Raw genomic sequence first — 20,965 nt, forward strand, 5'->3', positions numbered from 1 at the left:
CTGAAAAAAAAGTATTTTGCTCAACAGCCTTGAGAGAACAAACAAGTAAAGTTTTTCTGTGCCTCCAAACTCTGGTTTCACAGGTTTGAGGAAAGGTTACTTTGGCTTGCTGCAGTTACTTGGGAATTCAGTAGTGTGCGTATTGAAATATGGTTTCAGCAGCTTTGTGTGGCTGGATGAGAATAAGTTTAGACTAGATAGCAGACAAAGTATTGCTGTTATGCAGCGATCTTGAAACGGATGCCCAGCTAATGGAATACAGGGATGTTCAAGACCATACTGTTCCAGCTGCGGTAGGTAGAAAGGCGACCAGAGCCCCTTCTAGCTGTCCCTCATTAACTCTTTGTTGAAAATAAGCCTTCTGTGTTCAAAAGCATTCGACAGTTCTCTAACCCTAGTGTTTTCATTATTTGGGAGACAATACTTTCCTTTTCTTTTGAAAAGTCTGACTTTGTTTCTTTTTTTCCAGGTGCTGGAGTTCTCTGTGGCACTGAACTTGTCCTTGAGCGTATTTTACCCAATGCAACTATTTGAAAAGTTTGTACAAAAAAACTAAGTGCAACTGACTGTTTCTACAGACTTGAAAAATCAGAAGAAATAGTTCAAAAAAACCCGCCTCATTCCGTCACTGAGAGAACCGATGGATACACTTGCAGTGATGTGTAAACGCAGATAAAAATCAGAAATATAGGGTTTTTTGCCTGTGGGAAAAAAAAAAACTTTTTCCTGGCAGAGGTTTTTTAGTGTAGCAGGCTTGTAAGCACATGTTGGAGAACTTTACAAGTGTCCTTATTGTGATCAGTGAGCATCCCCAAAGAACTGAAACCTTACATTAAAACATGTAATAGGGAACAGAACGTAGGAAACATGCCAACTCAGCCTCTCTTGGCATACATGGATGGACCGGATGGAATAGGCAGTACCGTTGGTGCACAGATGGAGAATAATGATGCCTCAATGACAATAAAAGGAACAAACACAATTTCTTACAAAAGCTTGCAAGAAAAGTTTCTCATGCAAGCTGAGGGCTGCATGCCTCTGGACTGCATGTTTTGTGATGAGACTTTTAAACATCCCGAAGAACTTGGTAAGCATGTTTTAAGTCAGCATAGGCCTACTCTGTGTGAACCAGCTGTCCTGCGTGTTGAAGCAGAATATCTTAGTCCTCTAGATAGATGTCAAATAAGGACAAACTTGCCTTCACCAAACAAGGAAAAGGACAGTGAAAAACTTAGCTGTGAAGTTTGTGGACAAACATTTGATGAGGCTTTTGATGTTGAGGCACACATGAAAAAGCATAAAGATTCTTTCATGTATTGGTGTAATGTATGTGGAAGAAGATTTAAAGAGCCATGGTTCCTCAAAAATCACATGAGAACACATACTGGAAAGCCTGGTTCTAGAAACAAGCACCAACAAAGTTCTGAAAGCCCCATAACAATAAATGAGGTGGTGCAGGAGCATGTAGCTGAAAATGTAACGTCACCTTACAAAATTTGTATGGTTTGTGGTTTCCTATTTCTCAATAAAGAGACTCTAATTGAGCACAGTAAAGTGCACACCAAAGAATCAGTACCCAGTGGTGAAAGCCCTCAAGTGACTGGTGAACCTAATGCAGAAGAAACATCTCAAAGAGAGGAATTTTTGCGATTCTTGAACTTAAGGCCAAACTTGGTTCCAGAAAATGACAAATCGCAAAAACCTGTGAAATGGATAGCTGAACTAGATCCTTTCAACACGTATCAAGCGTGGCAGCTGGCTACCAAAGGTAAAGTTGCAGTTGGCCGTGGTGAAGTTAAAGAAACAGGGCAAGAAGGAAGTACAGACAATGATGATTCATCTTCTGATAAAGAAGAACTTGGTGAAATTTGGAATGCAAATAAAGGTAGCCAGACTGAAACTACAGGGAAGTCGAAAGTAAATAAAAACAGCAGTTATACAGGGAATGGTAACTTATCCCACGACAAATTAAAACATCCTGGCGGTGAAGTGCCTTCTATGGACATGGATTCTAAACTGTCCCAGAACAAAGAGAAACCAACACATTGTTCCGAGTGTGGTAAAGCCTTCAGAACATACCACCAGCTAGTCCTTCATTCCAGAGTACATAAGAGGGACAGACGGACTGATGGAGAGACTTCAGCTGCTTCCAGGACGTGCTGTGCTGATATAATGGCAGGTCTGGATGAAAACGGAGCAGGAGATCGAATAGAAGGAGGCTCTGAAGATGGATCTGAAGATGGGCTTCCAGAAACGCTTAATTTAGGTGAGCAGCATTTTGAGCACATACATTTGAAACAGCTGTTATTGTGGTGTTTAGGGATTCTTTAGAGCCAAAGAATGCATCTTGCTTTTCTCAGTTACCTTTTCAAAGCTTGGGCAGAGAAATGAAATGTTATGGAGGAGGAAGGGGAAAAGAGAAGAATGAGAAAGAAAGCTTGTGACACCACCATTTTGAGATCTTTGAAGTTGTGTTGGGCCCTCTTGCAGTTATAATTTGATTTACTGGAATCATTGAAATACTTCTAATAACAGTCAGTCCAGGAAAAGTCACTGTTTATTTTCCAGCTCCCCTCCTCTCTCTCATACCTGTGATGGTAAGATTCTTAGTTTTACTGGATGCTTTTGAGTGTTGCGTATCTCTTCTTGTCCAGCACGTTTTATAAATAGTATTTCTGAAGAAAACATTTCAGTTTTACTTTTTTCCCTGGCATCTTTTAAGAAAGGGCAGAAAATAGCCAGTGCTTGATACTGGCAGCTGTTAAGATCCTGAGGAGTAAAGAAAAATTCCAGATTTCTTCTATCAAACTGCAGGTTTGTTTCTTTCGAATGCTATGTAACTCAAAAGCCTACATGTCAGAAGCAGCAATTTTAAATTATTTGTGTAAGGACGTGGCTTAGGGACATGGTTTGGTGTTGGACTTGGCAGTGCTAGGTAACAGCTGGACTTGGTAATCATAAAGGTCTTTTTCCAACCTAAATGATTCTTTGACATGCATGCAGGCTATTAATATGTGGACATCATGGATGTAAGAGGTGTATATTTAACTCCCCTTCATTGAAGGATTGCTAACAGTTCTCATTGACAGAATAGATAGGCTCAATCTGCATGTTACCCAGGATTAATTCTGCATCTCACAGTGTTTTAGAAAAAACAAGTGATACTGAATGATTCTTTAATTGAAAAGATTGTATGTCTGCGGACAAAAAGGAATAGGAATAAGTCTTCTAGCTAATCTAGCACATTTGTGTGTGACATGCTTTGAGTCTGCATTTAAAGAACAGACACTTGCACAACCTCAAGGAAAGACACAACGTACAGAATGTCCTGGCACACACAACTGACTTTTCCATTTCTGGTAATGTGCAGCCCTTTATTTTTGCCTTCAGCAACAAAGGAGTGGAATTATTACCTAATGTTAACTTGCTTGTTCTGTTTCTCAGTGACTTACCCTGAACTACAGCAGCTTTCATTGTGAGATGCTGAGTCACGCTCATGGAGACATTATCTGTTTGCTTAAAACAGCTACGGCTTGTCTTAGCCGTACTTTAGCCGTGCTTTGCGTTTCCCGTACAGCTTTCCAGCACACAGCAACTTCAGAGAACTGTTCTAAGCTTTTATGGATCTAACATCTTAGTTGGGCAAAACGTGGCCTTTCTTCTCTTCCCACTCAGCTTTGACTTGGATATTTTACTGAAGTTGTCTTGATGTTTTTTCAGTTCAACCTGCCAGAGAAATCATGTTGTTTTGAATGGTGTAATGTGTGGAAACTTCCTCCCCTTCCTTGTTACACATTATGCTGTGCTTGCCGCCCTCCAGTGGAAACTACTGCTGCTTACACTTCAGTGGAACCAGTTTTGAATCTGTGAATTTGTTCTTTGAATACATTTCACAGAACTAGCAACCGTCACTTTCCTACTCCCGTATTTGTCAAAGCTTAAGCATTAATGCTTCTAGTGAAAGAAGATTACTCATTAGATGTAAGGATGTTGTTATACAGGCGTGACACTCCATTGATTAACACAGAAATAATATTATCACAATTAATAAGAAAATCCCTCTTCCTCCCCGCCTTCCTTCCCCAAAACCCCTTCCTGTGTTTTGCCATGGTGCGCAGAGCAGGTTTACAGTCTGAGTCATCGTTGCTCACGCTTATTAATTCAAGCACTCCCTTTAATAAAAGAATAGAGTTTTTGACCTGTGTGAATTTTTGAGATGGGCCATTCTCTATCAAGTTGCTGTTGGTCAGTAAAGTTCTGTTTGTTTGTTTTTTCCTTTGAAGACTAGTTTGCATCTTGTTTATTCTCTGGGGCTTCTTCATTACAGTCACTAACCACAGAGTTACTTGACACAGGCAGAAACCTTTTTAACTCTTACACTCTTTGATTGCTAAGTGTGCAGCAGTACAGAACAAAAGGTGCTTGTAGACTGTGGTTGACAACAGATCATCATTCTGTGTTTTTCCTTAAAAAAGACAGTTAAGATAGTAATAGTTTTAAATGAGACTCCGAATCTGCATTTGCTCTTCATAATGTAGCTATATTTTCTCCCAAAGATAAAAACGAAGATGTTTTGGAAAGAGCAAAAGTTAAAAACCTTGGAGCCTCCAGAGAATGCAGCTATTGTGGAAAGTATTTTCGCTCAAATTATTACCTCAATATTCATCTCAGAACTCATACAGGTAAATGGGCTTCACCTTTGTGGGAGGGGAAGGAAATCTGCTGAATCCAGTTGGATGGAGTGTTTGGTTTTGCTTAAGAAAAACAGAAGTTGCCTTTAAAATTATTGATAGTGAGAGCATAGTTTAATGCTAAAAAGATCTAACTAGAATGTCTTAAAAGGAATTAATTGTTTACGTTAGTGTAAATATTTTTGAATAGGGCTAATTACATTAAGTACTGTTAAGAATATAATATACTTTAAAACTTTAATTCTTTCTGCTTTTAGCAGTCTAGCAAAAAGTGGGGTTTCCTTGGTGGTTTTTATTCTTGTTTTTTTAAAGCCTGTTTCCCAGCTATTAAGTTGATTGTCTGCCAGTTGCTGCTACCTGGGAAAAAGCCGTGTCTGTTTTTCAGTTCAACTTTGTTTTCCATAGCCGGACAAACTCTTTCTACTTCTGTTAGAGTATGTCCTCATTTCTTTTAAAACAGCTCTATTTATAGATGAACTGTAACATTTGTGTTGTTGAACAGCATACTTGTGGTATGATCAAGGGCTACAAATTGTTGTAGTTGACCTACAGCTATGCTGCTTATCTCTGCCAAACATATTGTCAGCTACCATCTCCATACATAGCCAACGTGTGGAAAATAATCTTCATCGTAGCCAGAAGGTGTCACTGTAGTTAGTAAAAGCAGTAAGATGTACTTTTTAAATGATTTAGATGAGTTTGAGAATTACGAGTATGTGGAAGGGGAAAGAAAAATCTATTTTGCTGTTTTGTGGTCTACGTTATTTAATCCCTTGTCTTTAAATAGTGTTCAAGACTCTCAAATCAAATTGTATGAAACTTATTTACCGATAAAACTGTGTTTCAGGTGAAAAACCATACAAATGTGAATTCTGTGAGTATGCAGCAGCACAGAAAACTTCACTGAGGTATCATTTAGAGAGACATCACAAGGACAAGCAAGCTGATAGTGCAGCAGATGTGAAAAGTGTCAGCAAAGTTTCATTACAGAGTCAGGAGGCGGAGCTCTTGCTGGCTGCTGATGGTGCTCAAGAAACCAAAAATTCAAAGAGGCTTTTTGATTGTGCCAAAGATGCTCAGAGCTGCCCACCTAACAAGCAGCAGAAGGAAGTTCTGTCCTTGAACAATGCAATAGGCAGCACAGTCCTTTTAAAAATGAAAAAGAATTCTAGGGAATTGAACAAAGATTTTGTTCGTAACAATTCAAATCAAATACATGAGAATGTGTCCACTCCTTACCCGGAAAAGCTGAAGGCTGGGAAGGAAACAAAGGAAGCTCAGCCCAGCATTCCTCATAAAAGAGAGAGACAGGATTTTGTGGCATCAGAGGGAGACGATGTCCAGTATGTTTGCGCTTTAAAGGATGGAAAAAATGTGAATGATGTGCGAGAGTGCACTGAAAACTACAAACGCAAACCTATGGTGGACTCTCAAGAAAGGCCCTTGAACTTGTCTGTTGGGACTTCACAGGAATGTTCAGTGGTTTCAACTAGAGGCCTCCTAGCACCCTGCACCTGCCCGTTTTGTACTTACAGAACGTTTTACCCAGAAGTCCTAATGATGCACCAGAGGCTGATGCACAAATACAATCCTGACACCGTTAACAAAAATGGCTGTAGAAGCAAGACTTTAGCTAAAGCCAGACGCACTGGATGCCCTCCGGCTCTGCTTGGTAAAGATGTGCTTCCTCTGTCTTTTAATTCTAAAAAAAATAAGGCTTCCCCATCTATACAGCAGAAACTGTTGCAAACAGGGAAAGCTAAACAGTGTCACCCTCCACAGAACAAAGTCCCTCTCTTTTCAGTGACTGACTCAAGCAGCACAACCCCAAGTAACCTCAAGTTTCACAAACAGCCAAGTAATATTGGAGCTCAGGCAAATAACTATAGACAACCTCAGCAAGAAATGCACTCCAGTTCCAGTACCTCTCCAGTATTGGACAGAGTAAAAAGATCTGAATCTAAAGTAAAAGCTCCAAGTGTCTCAGTGTCTCAGTCTGGTGTAGTAAACAGCAGTTTGAATGAGGCTCTCGACTCTCACCTAAATGAATCTGCCTGGTCTTGTCATCGAGGAAGAGACTATGTTTGTAGTAAACCTGTCAGCAATGTAAATCTAGACTATGGCGAAACGTCTTCTAAACGAATGAAACCTAATCTGTTAGCTATCGAGCATATTGACTCTCCAGTGGCTAATTACAGAAGATACGAAATGAGCAGATTTCGTGTTGCAAACAGATATGCAAATCTGCTACCTCAGGAATGTTCTCGTACCAAACCTGCATCCTCTGTTTTGCCAACCAAACAAGGGCTTCTGAATTCAGATGATGTTGATCCTCCTAATGTGTTGACTGTTCTCAAACCTTATGAGCCATACAGCTCTGGATCGCTTTACAGTTCTTGTGGATCTAGCAATGGCCAAGTAACCAGCTCTACAGTAGAAGGTACTGTATCTCCTTCCTAGTTAAATGTCTTACACCATTACAAAGGAAGGGTGAAGGAAAGATAAATGTGTAACCCACCTTGAAACAGAAAAGTAAGCTGTACTTAGCATTTCACCATCCAGTCAATGCTTGGATTTTAAATTTAAAATCCAGGTTCAGCAAACTCCTGGTTTGGGGAATTAGGCATGTAAGGTCTGAATTTTAAAGAGGGATTTTAAAGTTCCTCAAGTTCCCTCCACCCCCCTGCCGTGGATCTCTGATAGCAAACATGTATTGTTTGCTCATCAGAGCACTCCAGACGTGCCAACTAATCCAGGATATGGAGTGAGCCTTTCTGCTTAATATACAAGAAGCTTTGGACCATCTGGAATATTAATAAAACCTCTTACACACACACGCAAAAAAGCTGTCATGCACAATTGTTCTCTTCAATTGCAGAAAAGGATGTATTACAAATCATAAAACTATGATTTAAATCTTATACCTCTGTACTTTAATGGGTTTTTATAATGTTTAGTTTTTAGTAGGAACAGAAAACTTTGTTAAATCAAGACAACATATTTCTGCTATTCTAATTGTGGTGTCTCATTGCAGTATGTAGTAAAGGTTTGTGGAAAATTCCAGGCCTAGCAGAGATAAATGTTTTGTGATGTATTTGGCAAACTTCATTACTTCGATGAAATACACGCTTTTTATGTTTTGTTCTTATTCAACATTTTCAAAACTTAGCAGGAGGCCAAGATTCAAAGGTGCTGGGTGATATTTCAGCAGTTGTCTGACTATTTGTAGAAGATGGTATTTATGACTTTGAGCTGAGGTCAGTATGGACCTGGCTATAAATATAGGACTTTGAATTTTGAAACGAAGATCCTATTATAAAAGTGAATAGTGTGAGTGTGTGCCGTGTAGTCTTAAAGTCTCTGCTAAGTTCCTAAGCTCTGTGAATACCCCCATTCTCTGGAAGCAGTAAGATTATTCTTCTGAAGTCGTCTGTGTTCAGAACAAGCCAGGGGTATGTTACCTTAGGTCAGAGCAAACTGCAAAATACTGAATCTGCACTTAGTTATACGGCAAAAAAATTGTATTCGCTAACTCCATTCTGTGTTTTGTTTGCTTGTGTTAAGGTTGTGGGCTTCATAAATATTCAGGCTTGCCAGTGGGTTATGGAAGGATGAAGGAGAGTGGTGCAGTTCCATTTCCAGTCTGGGTAGGGAGGGGATGAAGGAAGAGCCAGCATTACAGTTCACTCACTGAAATTGTTGTGAAATTGAGTTAATTCCTTGTTTCATGAAGAGCGTTGTCTGTATACTGTGAATTGCTCTGAGGAATGTGAAGTGGGCACTAGGTTATGCATAGAATGCGGAGGGACAGGCAGAAGGACAAATGTTGTTGCTGTCTTTAGATTCCTAGTGATCTGAGAGAACGCAATACATACAGGTTTTTTTCTGAGCACAGACATCATTCATGCAGTTGTGGAATTTGCAGTGCATTGCAAGACTTTTTTAAAAAACTATTTAAATTAACAATTGATAGCAGCTGAGAGCTTCGTGTGTGATCTCAACATTTGATGGATGACAGGACTGTCCTTAAGCACTAAACTATGTTAATTTGCACCGAGGACTTGTGCTTCATGGCATCGTTATCTGTTGAGCAGATAGAACGTTCAGGATTTTGAGGGAATGCTCTTGGTGTTATATAGAACCCTAATCGTTTTCCTGCAAACAGGAAGGGGAAAGTTCAAAAGTCTTGCAGATAGACAAGGGGTAGTCTGCGTCCCAAGGACAAGATGTGGGCAGTGTCTGGCTCCTTTCCAGCATTACCGCATGTTCGGGACAGGCAAATTCTCTTATTTTACCAGTAGTTTTAGCGAGGTTAGCTTTTACAGAAGTAGCAGTTGATGCAAAACTATTTTTAAACAATGACTTCACTGGAATCCACCTTGTTCTTCTTTTGAAAGCTCCACCTATCTGCCAGAAAAATATCTGTGGTAGGTTGTTCTTCTTCTTTGGTACCAGCCTGGAAACAGTAGCCTGTAGTCAAGAACCTTTCTGCTGTTTCTTGTTATTTAGAGCTCTAAAAACTATGGCTGCAACTAACTTGACAGTATTGTTGTCATGGAAATAAGGATTTCGTAGTTCGTTACATAGTGCTGTCTCAGGGCAAGAAAAGCAACTTTTTATGGCTGTTACCTACATTGGAAAAACTGGCGAAACAAGACCCTCTCGGTAGGTTTTCGTAGCCACTTCAATAAAAGCCCTGTGCAATAAAATGTGGGCTTTCAAGGCTGATTTCCTAGTCTTCCAACCGTTCCGCTCAGAAGTACCTAACCCAAACCTTAATAGTTGTTTGAGAGGGCGGAAAATAGCAGACAGGCAAACTTCTCAGTGTTAGAGGTTTAATGCGAAGATGAAAGTTTCTGCAAATTCTTTTTTTTTTTTTTTTTTTGGTTAAAAAGCTGAAGTACAACTGTTTAAGAGTTGCAGCTCCTCAGAGCTGTATTTTTTAAGATATCATGTGCAAAGTACTGCAGGTATAGACGGCGGGTTTCTGTAGTGTTTTTATTGAACTCTGATGATATTATAAAACATGATGTCAAAACCTTTCTTTTAAGGGCCTGCGTGCCTTGTGGCAATGTTATTTAGGTTCTATGAACATGTTATGTCGCATGTTAAATGCTGGATCAGGTTGTCATGAGAATATGTTCCACTTGGCAAACTTGATTAAAGCATGATGCCTTCCCTTATTGCTTGTAAGCTCTGCCATTCTGTGTTGCCCCGAAGAGACAGAAACATTCTGAAACCACTCAGTTTGTGTTATTTTCAAATTAGTTGCCTTTGCAATGGCAGCATGCTATCAGGGATAACCTGTTGGCTGATTGATCTGGCAGAGGCTGCAAATTAAAGACAATTGCTCATGACACACTCCAATGGCTTTGTAGATTCCATTGAAATTTTAATTTAGCTTTGCCATTTTAATTTAATTAAATCTTGCTAGGTTTTTTTCAATGCTGCATTTAAAACTTTCATGGAATATGGATGGCAGTTGGGCTTTTTGTATCCTGTGGGGGTAATGACTCTTGACTTTTTCCTTAATTTTATGAAGTGTTTTTGACTGCTTGCTTAAGCTAATAAGACTTAATATGGAATAGGCATTGATTTCACATGTATAAATCTGAATTAACGGTCTCAGGTAAACATGAAATTACCTGCATACTAGACTGAAAATTGCTTAACAAAGGTCTTCAAGTCAATGTATATAACACTTGCAAGTGTCACAGTTGCCATATGATCTGTGATGGCAATAACGTAGTATACCTGTTCTTCCTCTCCAATACTCATATTCAAAAAAATCCATTTTCAAACAAACAGCAAGCGGATAGTAGGCATTATGCTATAGAATGCATTGCAGCACTTAAGCCTTCCTAAAGTGGAGCCTGCTGTACGATGAGTTAAGCAAAGACATTGCTTTCTTGTAAATAAAATGAGTGTAGTCTGGAGAAACGGATATCGCGTTTATACAGCTTAGAACAAAGTTGCTAAATTAGTATTTGTCATTCCTCTTGTATTAGATCTGGATACTGAATTATGTATAACCTTTTAATAGGACTAGGGTTACCTTGTCTTGGGCCCTGCTCTTGAGATGGTTTGTGATGTTGTGGGGTTCTGGATGCTGATGTAGAGCTGCTCACAACCGAATGTCAACCGATTAGATTAGCAAGAAATAATTCTAACTCTAAACTTATTTTTGTCAGGAAAGAGATCAGTGTCGTACCAACACTTACCTAGCAGCGGGCTACAAAAGCGAAGTTACGAAAGTTTCATTGCTAATGCGCACTTTCGACCAAGTGACAAGAAGAATTAATCATTTACTTCAAGAAACGGTAAAGAAACCTTTTGAACGAATTGTTACTTAAATGTTGCATTGTGTGCTCATAACATCAAAGGTTGCTGCATAGCGTGATGAGAGGTTATGAAAGTCTGAATCAGAACAGCTGAAAATACAAACCCCCCCTTATGAAGTGAACCAAATACGGGTGTAGCAGAACTAGTTGTTTTGAATAGTGCATAGAGAGTATGTGGATGGTCCTCCTCTAAAAGAAACGGGAGGGCTGGCAATGGATAAATTCATTAATTAGTTACAATACCACGGGGAATTGTTCAATAAAAGTCAGTACACGGGGGTGGGAAACGTGGTGTGGAGAAGCAGCAATGAGAGGAAGTGCCCGTTACCACAGTTGAGGAATCCCATGGGAGGTTGTGCCGGTTGGTCCTTCCTGAAAATGGAGATGTTACTCATCTTACAGCGAGCATTGCCCCAAACAACAAGGCTCTTTTGGTGGATTATTTCATAGGGAAGTAAGGGTTTCCCGATAGCTCCTTAACAGTTTGTGTATGGGAGAGGTTGTTTCAAATAGTTTTTCCTTTGTTTGACTGTGGGGTGGGTGTAGCCTCTTAGGGAAACAGGTCAAGTGAAAAGAATGACCCTGCTGTTGTGAATTCCTGTGCTTCAGCTCCTCAGTTCTCTTGCTGTATCTCAGAACTTAACCACCCCATTGTGTTTGCAACATTCTTAGCTGCTAAGGAGATAAGTACTCTGTAAGACTATAAATAAATACGTCTGTGTGCTTTTTTCAAACCCGGAGCTACAAATAATTTTCCTCATTCAAATTTAAGGAGATAAGTCTTGGACGCTATAGCACCTGGACCAGCGTGCACTATTTTATGGAAAGACTTCACGTATCTGGGGAGCAGAGCTATCTCGCATCTAGCTGACAGCTTTTAAAATACTTTATTTCTTGATATTCTTCTAATCTTACTGCTTTTATCGTCCCCATACTAAGCATATTTTTGTCTAGTTCTGCTTTTTTAAGCTAACTCAATTTCCTGCCTGTATTTCTAGTTGGGGCTGGAGTATTTTCAAAAGTAGACTTGATTGCCAGCTTTTGTTTGGCAAATAGAAGACAGAGACCTTATATTGCAATATCAGTTTCTAAATACGCTTATGCAAGGGTGTGGAAGGAATTATTTTTGTGTTTTAAAGATGCTCCTCACAACAAAATAAATGTGTTGTACTATTTTATACTTGTATATCACAAAACAATTTTTTCCCCTTTTTTTTCCCCTAGGTCTAAGGACACAAGTGCATGTTTTACGGAGTTATAACTGCAGTTCATCCCTTGAAGAAAAATGAATGGTGAAAGCTACTGAACTAAGCTGTGATTGTACTGTATACAAAAACACTACAGTTTTATAATACTGGTTCTGTTAACATTTTGTACCAAATAGCCATAAAAAGTAGTCTAAACAATGGGATTATGAAGACATGCGGAGAATGTATATCTTGACATTGACTTTTGAGTATTTTTCATTAGAATTAATTGACCAAATATTAGGTAGGAATTATATTTTTACATACTTGAGCGCTGCTGAAGAGTTTCTCTTGGAAAGAATTTATAGTCATTGCACCTCAGGTAAACTTATAGATACTGAAGTTGAAATCCTGTTGGCTTAATGCCCCTTTTTCATAAAGGTGAAAGTTTCTCATCTGTGTTTTTCTGTTGAACTATGTTAGTTTTTTAAAACGACTTCCAAATAAACTTGTCTGAAACTGTCCGGTTTGTAAATGTTGTGAACGTCAAAGCAACAGTGCTGACATTCTGCTGATCTGCCTTGTGTGCGTTAGGACCATAATGTGTTGGAGGGATCTGGTTCCCTGGGGCTGTTTCTAGCATATTTTGAAGTGCAAGGATGAGGCAATACTTGACATTTGGATTTCAGTGTGGCGTTCCTGAAATATGGTTGGATTCTTCTCTTGGCCTTTGCTGTTCTTCAGAGAAGCGTTTTAAACAAACATCTCTACCAACATGCAAACTTTTACAGCAGAAAATACCCAGGACTTGCGTGGGAAATGATACTAATCTAAATGTTTAGTTTTATACTAAATTCAATACAGTTACATTTAGAGGAAAACTTACTTTGCACCTTTGTCCAAACTGTAAAGTCACAAAGAGACTTGCAATACGAATATGGGATTGACAGACTTCGAAAGGGATGTGGCTGTGGTGTAGCCTGCTTGACTGTGCTTGGAAGCTTCTTGATGTCGAGTTTTAGCATCTACTGGGTGTTTAAAATAAGTGAGAAATAACCTGTTAATGGGAGAGTATCTCCTTTTTATTTTTCTGTGAAGACAACAAGAGTTTTTTCTAATGCACATGCAGTTTGATTTTTGTAAAGGGAAGATGGCCAGTTGCCAGCCAGTAAAGCAGAATTGTTGCGTATTTTGACTCACATTCCTAGTTGCTTCTCATAAAGCCGTAGTTAAGAGTTAATTTCTTCTGTACCTGGCTTTGACTTCCATATATTTTAGTAAAACAAAAAATGAAAAATTTGCACTGTTCATTTTGCTCTCTTCCCTCCTGCAGCAAATGTAAAATAGCAAAACCTAGAAACTCTTGTTTTTTCATTATGCAACTTGAGATGTTCCAGTTGTACGTCTTAGTTCCTGTATATGGGACCTATTTTTAATGTCTCTGTAAACTGGCGATGTAATGAAGTGCTGTGTATCAGGAAATTGTACACTATTTACCTTTTTTCCTGTTCATAAGCTGAGCCATATGTACATAATCTAGATTTTTGTTTTCCTAGTTTTGCACTTTTATAGCCTATTTTTTGAAGATGAATTCACTTGGAAAATGGTTGATCTATTTTTTTGCGTGATCTTTCAATGAGTCTTGTAGAATGCATGCTGTAACTATCATCTGTGTACCTTACGGGGTTCTGTGATTAAAATGTATGGGGCTGGTTTTTAAGATTTCTTTTTTCTGTTGGCAAACAGACCTAAAACTTGTTTTTAATCTCCCTTCATGCTGGTACAGTTTCCCTCAAGGCCTTTTTTAGTAGGTATCTTGGGGTTGGAATGGAAAAGTGGACATGAAGACTCTATTTCATGGCAGCACAGCCCTGTACTTCAGAATACACTTTGCCCATCAGTATTAACTATTGGGATACTACTGGTTTTGTATGTTTCTTTGGAAATAACAGTGCATATATAGAGGTACAAATTGTTGATTTTTTTTTTTTTTTAAATGTATTTATTTCATTCCATTTTCTTTTATTGTAATTGTTGAAACCGGAAGTTGTCAAGCAGTAGGCACACATTACTCATTTAATTTATAATGTATTTCACTTTAGCTGAGTATATTATTACATGTGGATGTAAATATAGACTTGGTGTTTTGCAAAACTGGTTTCTGTGTCTTGCTTTTAAAGCTTAAAATGAGTTTCCTGGAATTTTGTATTCACTTGACCTTTCATCCTTCTCACACTGCTGGAGGAGGGGGAGAAGGAGAACCTGCCAATACCCAAAACCAAATTCATGCTGCGTTCAGTTGCTCTATATGAATATACCGGGTAACTTCCCAGAAAATCAGTCTGTGAGGCTTAAGAGGAAAACCTACAATAATGAAGAAACCTTTTGTTTCTTCTTTCAGTTATTTTCTTTCAAGAAAGGGAATTGAGTTATTGTATGCAGTCTTTGTGGTAATAAGAAATTATGAGGAGAGCATGGACTTTTTTTTTTTCTTTATTTTTGGTGAGGTTTCAGGGTTTGTTTAAAGCTTAAACTATTGTGAAAAATTTCTAGGTCTGATGTGTTCTTGGAACTCAGCTGAGGTGTCAGACCTCACCAACACCTCTGCCTGTATCTCAAAACCAGATGGTGAGGTTGGAAGGCAGCTAGAGAAGACTTGCACAAATCCAACCGCATTGAAGGGCACTTTGAGTGACCACAACCTCATTGGCATCACAGGTTAAGCTTTTGATTCCTGCTCAAGGCTGGGGCCTGTTACCATGATAAGGTTTGTAGAAGTAGATTAAAGTAGTTTATTAAGTAGCAGTGCTGTTGGGGAGCAAAAAAAAGTCAAAGTGGGAGCTTAAGAACATAATGATGAGCTCTGGGTCTGCCACTTGCTCTGCAAATTGCCACTAATTCCAGTGCTGGTGGTGCCCAGGCCGGGGGTCTTGGAGTCGCGCTCCTGCGGATTTAAGCTGGGCTCAGGCCACCAGGACCACCACGAAATCTCTGTGCAGTGGTTGGGAGACAATGTGGTTGGACAGGATACAAGAAACAAGGTGTCTGCTATTAGCCATGGCTTTGTGCTGGGGCCCCTAGGAGCGTTCAGGGCCTTTTTTTTTTTATGCCTTTAGTAGTTTCTGAGAATCTACACTGGCTTAGAGACAATAGATGTGTATTCCAGTGACTTCAGGTATCATATTTAGATGCCTCCAGTTGCCAGACTGATCTGTGACCTGTGCGAGCCGGCAAAAGTCAAATTCAAGAGCAAACCTCCGTGACTGACTGAGAGGGAGGTGTTAAAAGATGTGGAACCAGCACAAGAATATTCAGCCAAAGGCTGAAAAGTCTCTTTGGCTTCAAGTCTCCGGCATCTTCAAACAGTGTCGGATCTGGGAGGTGTGTTACAGCGACTGTAACTGTTCGGTGTCAGAAACACTCATGTGAGGGATCTTCCCCCTGTACTTCGGATACACGGTAAGACTATGGTATGTCTTGAAATTATGAAGAAGCAACACTCATTTTCTCTTCTGAAGATCTAGTATCAAATCACAAACCAGTTTCTTCTTCCCCTTTGTGAAAGAGAAAAATATGCGAGTGCGTTACTGAGCAGATTTCTCTGTTCATTTGCACACACTTAAGAGAAGTGCGTTTAATTAGGATTAGCAAGTCTCTAAACTGCAGATGGTTCTCAGGGGAAAAAATAGTTATGAGTGCATTCATGACATTAAAATCAGTACATTTAATTCAATTTCATCTTAATATTAATTCATAACATCTAAAGTAGTAGTTCCTACAGAAGATCTTCATGTGACTTAAGATTACTGGAGAAAATGAGATCTGGCATTTCCAAACATGCTACAGCATGACTACCACGTATAACTGTGCAGACTGAGTAACTATGTGCTAATTACAAGAGTGCCCATTTTCCCATGAATTGTTGTCTGTAACAAGGGTCAGTTATATGATACACAGTTTTATTTAGTGTGGAGTTCATTATTGATAGATGCTGGCTCCAGTATGTGAAATACTGCCAAAATCAGTAGCTGTTCGTAGACGGCTCCAGAGACAGCAGCCTGCTCGAAACAAGAAATTCTGTCCTTTCGAACCCTTTTCTTATTGCTGTGTCGGCCTCTGTTCTGAGCACGGATCTGTAAGCATGTCACCTCTTCTGGAAAGCGTTAAATGCAAAGGTGCGGTATCTTCCCAGATTATCTATTCTTGATTTTATTACAGGCTCTAGTTGAACTGAGCCTGATCTGCTTAGGGCAGATACAGCAGCTTCGTGTTGCTCCTGTGTATGTTTGTATGAACGCAAAGTAACGTACTTTGCTCTGGTCTTTCTGCAGGGCATCGAAGCTCGGAGCTGGGGAGCTCTGGGTTTCGGTGGTGCTGCTCCCTTTTCAGAAGTTTCCTCCCTTTGTTTCCACTGAGGTTAACCCTGGCTCCCTACGTGCACGATATACCATTGCCGTCGGCTGCCAGGCTGAGCCGGAGGAGTTAATCTCTTCTGGTTTTTAAGACTCCACAAAAGCCTCAGCTTCTGTAAGGGGAGGGAAAGGCTGTTTGTTCCCTCCGCTCCTAAAAAGTCGCGATTGCTCCACTTGCCCTTGTTGATGGTGGAAACTCCCGGGTGGACAACAGGGTGGCTCCAGCAGCTCTGCGGTCAGGAGATGCTGCGGAAAAGGCATCACGGCATCGCGGTTCCTCCTCCTGGCGAGAGCTGCCGTGTGTTCGGGCGTTAGATGGCGATGCGAGCCAAGGAGAGGGCCGGGAGCCCGCTGCGGCGGAGCCCGCGGGGCCCACGGGCTGCGCCTGACGGGCGACTTTGCTTTAGATCCCTAAGTTAATTAGCGACTGCACAGAGCAGATAAAAATAAAACACAGAGCGGCCCCAGAATAGAGCATACATGTGGATGTCGGCCTGTTTAAATAATCTGTGTAGCAGAAATCACAGCATAACCGAAAAACTTCACTGACGAGCGAGATGAACCACAGGAAATCTGTAGATAGAGAAACGTTATCTCCGATTTTCTCTTCTCACCCTATCAATATTTGCTGAAATGTGTTGCTATAGAGCAGATTTAGTGTGCAGTTTAGCTGCTGGCTACCATTGTTTTTGACTGCTCAAGATTTTCTGATCAATTAAATGCTGCATTTTATAATGTGGCGCCCATCACTGAGACAGACATTTCTCTGTGTGAAATCTTAGGTACAAAACTATTTGCATGAGCAAATCTGGTCTAATAAATAATTATGGAAAGCTTTGGCATTTAAAATTCATTTTACACATATGAAATATTTTCATTAATCCTCTATGAAAGTCATGACCTAATTACTGATTTTTCAGCCTGTTGAATAATTACTGGCAAGGAGCCTTCCCGCGATTTCGCCCTTGCATCTTTGGTGCAGTTTGCTGGAACAAGTGGGACGTGGGGAACAGGAGGAGCCGGCGCTACCTGTGTGAACCGAGGAAACAACAGACGGCTGGTTTTCTGAAAATTCTGGAAAATCAGGTAATAGTTTTCACTTAAAGAAAAAGATCCCTCCTTTTTTCAATTAAAAAAAAAAATAGTTCATGTTTTGTCATGAAATATTATTTCAGTTTAGGGTATTTCTGAATTTTTAATACATATATAGGTTCTCAAAAATCTAATTAAACATTGCTAAATAAAGTCATTCTGAGCAAACCAAATGAAATTTTAATGTCAAAGTTAAGCATAAATTGTTCAGGAAAAGAAAAGGTCAGAACAACTGAGTGAAATTAGAATTAATTCAGAAATATGTTTTCACCCAACTTGCATTTTTTCCTCCTCTGCTCTTCCAAAAGCTCCAGAAACTCCCCAGCTTTTCAGCCAGCACACAGTATTTAGTGCATCTGCTCGCAGGTTTCTGTTCTCAGTTAACCGAGCACTTCAGTTATCTTTATTGCCCAGACAACATATTTTCCAGGACCAATTTTTTCTGGTAAACTTTAGTGCAAATAAAACTTGAACACCTTCCCGCTGCACTTCCCAGCGACAGTGTCGTGCGGTCGCTCTGTGTGTTCCAGAAAGTCGGATAAGGATGAGATTGGGCACTTCTTAATTTCTGTTTCTTTTTGATTTACCTTCGGCATTATATTTGGGGTTGTACTTCTTGTCTCCCTCCCTCTGCAACAGTTACCGGAGGGTAAAAGGTAATTGAACTCAACGTTTCTATTCAAATTTAGTCTTGTAAAAGTCTCGTTATAGCAGAACCTAAATCTGGGCCTTTGACATTTTGACAGAATCTGTTTTCAGGTTGAAAAATTTCTTTCCCAATAAGAATTTTGGTTGTTTTCCTGTTTGACTCCAAAAGCCTGAGCTGATCATCTTTAAAGCATTAGCACAATTGCTTGCAGATGGACTTTTTATATAAAAAATGTGATTTCCCCCTTCTCTAACCTAGCATTATTGCTGTTTTCCTAAGCTCAGGGCCTTCTCATTTTGTTAATTTAACCTGAGTGAATGCTGGAATGAGTTTATCCAGAGCTATTGACATTTCATTAGTTAGTTTGGAAAAACAAGCAAACGAACTTCGGCAGTGCGCTGCTGATCATCACCACCAGGGATCATTTGCGGAGGGCCCAGTTCAGTCCTTGCGTACGCGTGGCCTCGATCTTGCTGCGTCTTTGGCGTGGTTGGTCGGTTGGTTGGTTGGTCGGTCGGTTGGAAGGTTGGTCGGTCGGTCGGTTGGTTGGTCGGTCGGTTGGTTGGTCGGTTGGTTGGTCGGTCGGTTGGTTGGTCGGTCGGTTGGTTGGTCGGTCGGTCGGTTGGTCGGTCGGTTGGTCGGTTGGTTGTTTGGTCGGTCGGTCGGTCGGTCGGTTGGTTGGTTGGTTGGTTGGTTGGTCGGTTGGTTGGTTGGTCGGTTGGTTGTTTGGTCGGTTGGTCGGTCGGTTGGTTGGTTGGTTGGTTGGTTGGTCGGTCGGTTGGTTGGTCGGTTGGTTGGTTGGTCGGTCGGTTGGTTGGTTGGTTGGTTGGTTGGTTGGTTGTAGGAGGCTGAGGGGAGATCTCCCTCTCTTCAACCACCTGGAAGGAGGTTGGAGCATGGACGGTGTTGGTCTCTTCTCCTAAGTAGCAAGTGATAGGATGAGAGGAAATGGCCTCAAGTTGCACCAGGGGAGGTTCAGATTGGATATTAGGAAAAAAAAAATTCACGGAAAGGGTTGTAAAGCATTGCAACAGGCTGCCCAGGGCAGTGGTGGAGTCACCATCCCTGGAGGCCTTTAAAAGATGCAGAGATGAGGCTCTTAGGGACATGGGTTAGTGCCAGATTTAGGTTATGGCTGAGCTCGATGGTCTTAAGGGTCTCTTCCAACCAAAATGATTCTATGATTCTACCTGCCGTGAAAGAAGCCTGGCCCTGACTGCTGACACCAGCGCACTCCTGGTGACACCAGCGCACTGCCACTGACACCAGCGCACTGCCGGTGACACCAGCGCACTCCTGGTGACACCAGCGCACTGCCACTGACACCAGCGCACTGCCGGTGACACCAGCGCACTCCTGCTGACACCAGCGCACTGCCACTGACACCAGCGCACTGCCGGTGACACCAGCGCACTCCCGGTGACACCAGCGCACTGCCGGTGACACCAGCGCACTCCTGGTGACACCAGCGCGCTCCTGCTGTCCGTGTGAGCTGGTGGATGCAGGAGACCGGGGCTCCCAGCTCATTGCCTGGCGCGGGTAAGTGCCGGCAGCCGGGCCGTCTGTGCTGCGTCCTGGGAGGGTCTCCAGCATCATCCTCCTCAGGACCCTGACTCCTTCCTGCGAACAAGGAAAGATCTTCTCAGTAGCGAGGAGCAACTTCATACAGCCTGAACTTTTGTGCCCTGTTCCAGATTGTTTTTCTTGTGGTATTTGTTGCTTCTCTTTCTGTGAGGACAGCCTGAGCTCTGGAGCCCACTTAAAAGCTCGGTTTGCTCCGGAGTTGCCTGTGAGCTGGGGCTGAGGAGTCAGTGTGAGCCAGGAACAGATGCTGAGGGTATGTAGGGTTGCCTTTTGTTCCTCTAAACTTTTGTTTTCCTGACCATAAATCTGCCTAATAAACTGCCCTGAGCGACATAAACCTCTCGAGTGGCTGTGCCGGCTGGCTCAGGAGCTGGGGCGGTCGAACCCCTGGGAAAGCTCAGTGCGTGCCCCAGCGTATGCAATGGCCCCACAGGGAGATGCCCCCAGCCCAGGTGCCCCCTCACCCGCGGAGGGGATCGGGACCACGAATGGAGCTGTCTGTGAAGGATGCCCAGCTTGGGTGGCACTTTCGTGCTTTTAAATTTCGGAGCAAAGCGTGGGTGCTCCCCATTTCGTGGTGTCTCAGGAAGGGGGGTCGGACGCTCCCACGGCAAACCCCAGCCCTGCTCCCGGGCTCTCCTCTCCTGCCTCCCACAGGCTTGGCCATGTCCCACCTGAAGCCCTTTGTACCACGAGCTCGGTGCCCTTCTGGAGCTAATCGATCTCTCCTCAGTACCCGGACTTCACTGTCAGACCAGCTATTTAAATTGTAAAACATTCAGCAAAGGTAGACCAAATTAAATTTATTCCTGAATTGTTGAATAATGTAATGTTCGTGTTGTACATAAAAGAATCACAAACCACCCAGCCTGATTTTCCTATGAAAACATTTAACTTTTATTAAATCAAGACAGTTTTAAGGAGCAGCAAAAAATGAAAGCAAAAACAACAATTGAACCAGCTTTCAAAGTTGCCCTGTAGCCAAAACATCCATCTGAGAAGCTGAAGG

General features: G+C 41.3%; 1 protein-coding gene across 2 annotated transcripts in view; it reads left to right on the top strand.

Moving 5' to 3' along the window:
- Window positions 1–14,280, top strand: part of ZNF217 (zinc finger protein 217) — a 28,406-nt gene extending 14,126 nt beyond the window's left edge. The window contains exons 2-6 of one of the 2 annotated variants that reach the window (XM_065645853.1): window positions 470–2,266; window positions 4,557–4,682; window positions 5,539–7,131; window positions 10,883–11,011; window positions 12,257–12,340. In XM_065645853.1, coding sequence (XP_065501925.1) covers window positions 868–2,266; window positions 4,557–4,682; window positions 5,539–7,131; window positions 10,883–10,992 — 3,228 coding nt within the window. In that variant the 5' untranslated portion in view covers window positions 470–867 and the 3' untranslated portion in view covers window positions 10,993–11,011; window positions 12,257–12,340. Of the gene's footprint in view, window positions 1–469; window positions 2,267–4,556; window positions 4,683–5,538; window positions 7,132–10,882; window positions 11,012–12,256 lie in introns of both variants that reach the window. The other variant, XM_065645854.1, reaches the window with a different exon arrangement.
- Window positions 14,281–20,965: the final 6,685 nt, after the last annotated feature.

Source organism: Caloenas nicobarica, chromosome 15 (genome assembly GCF_036013445.1).
Source record: "Caloenas nicobarica isolate bCalNic1 chromosome 15, bCalNic1.hap1, whole genome shotgun sequence".
NCBI lineage: Eukaryota > Metazoa > Chordata > Aves > Columbiformes > Columbidae > Caloenas > Caloenas nicobarica.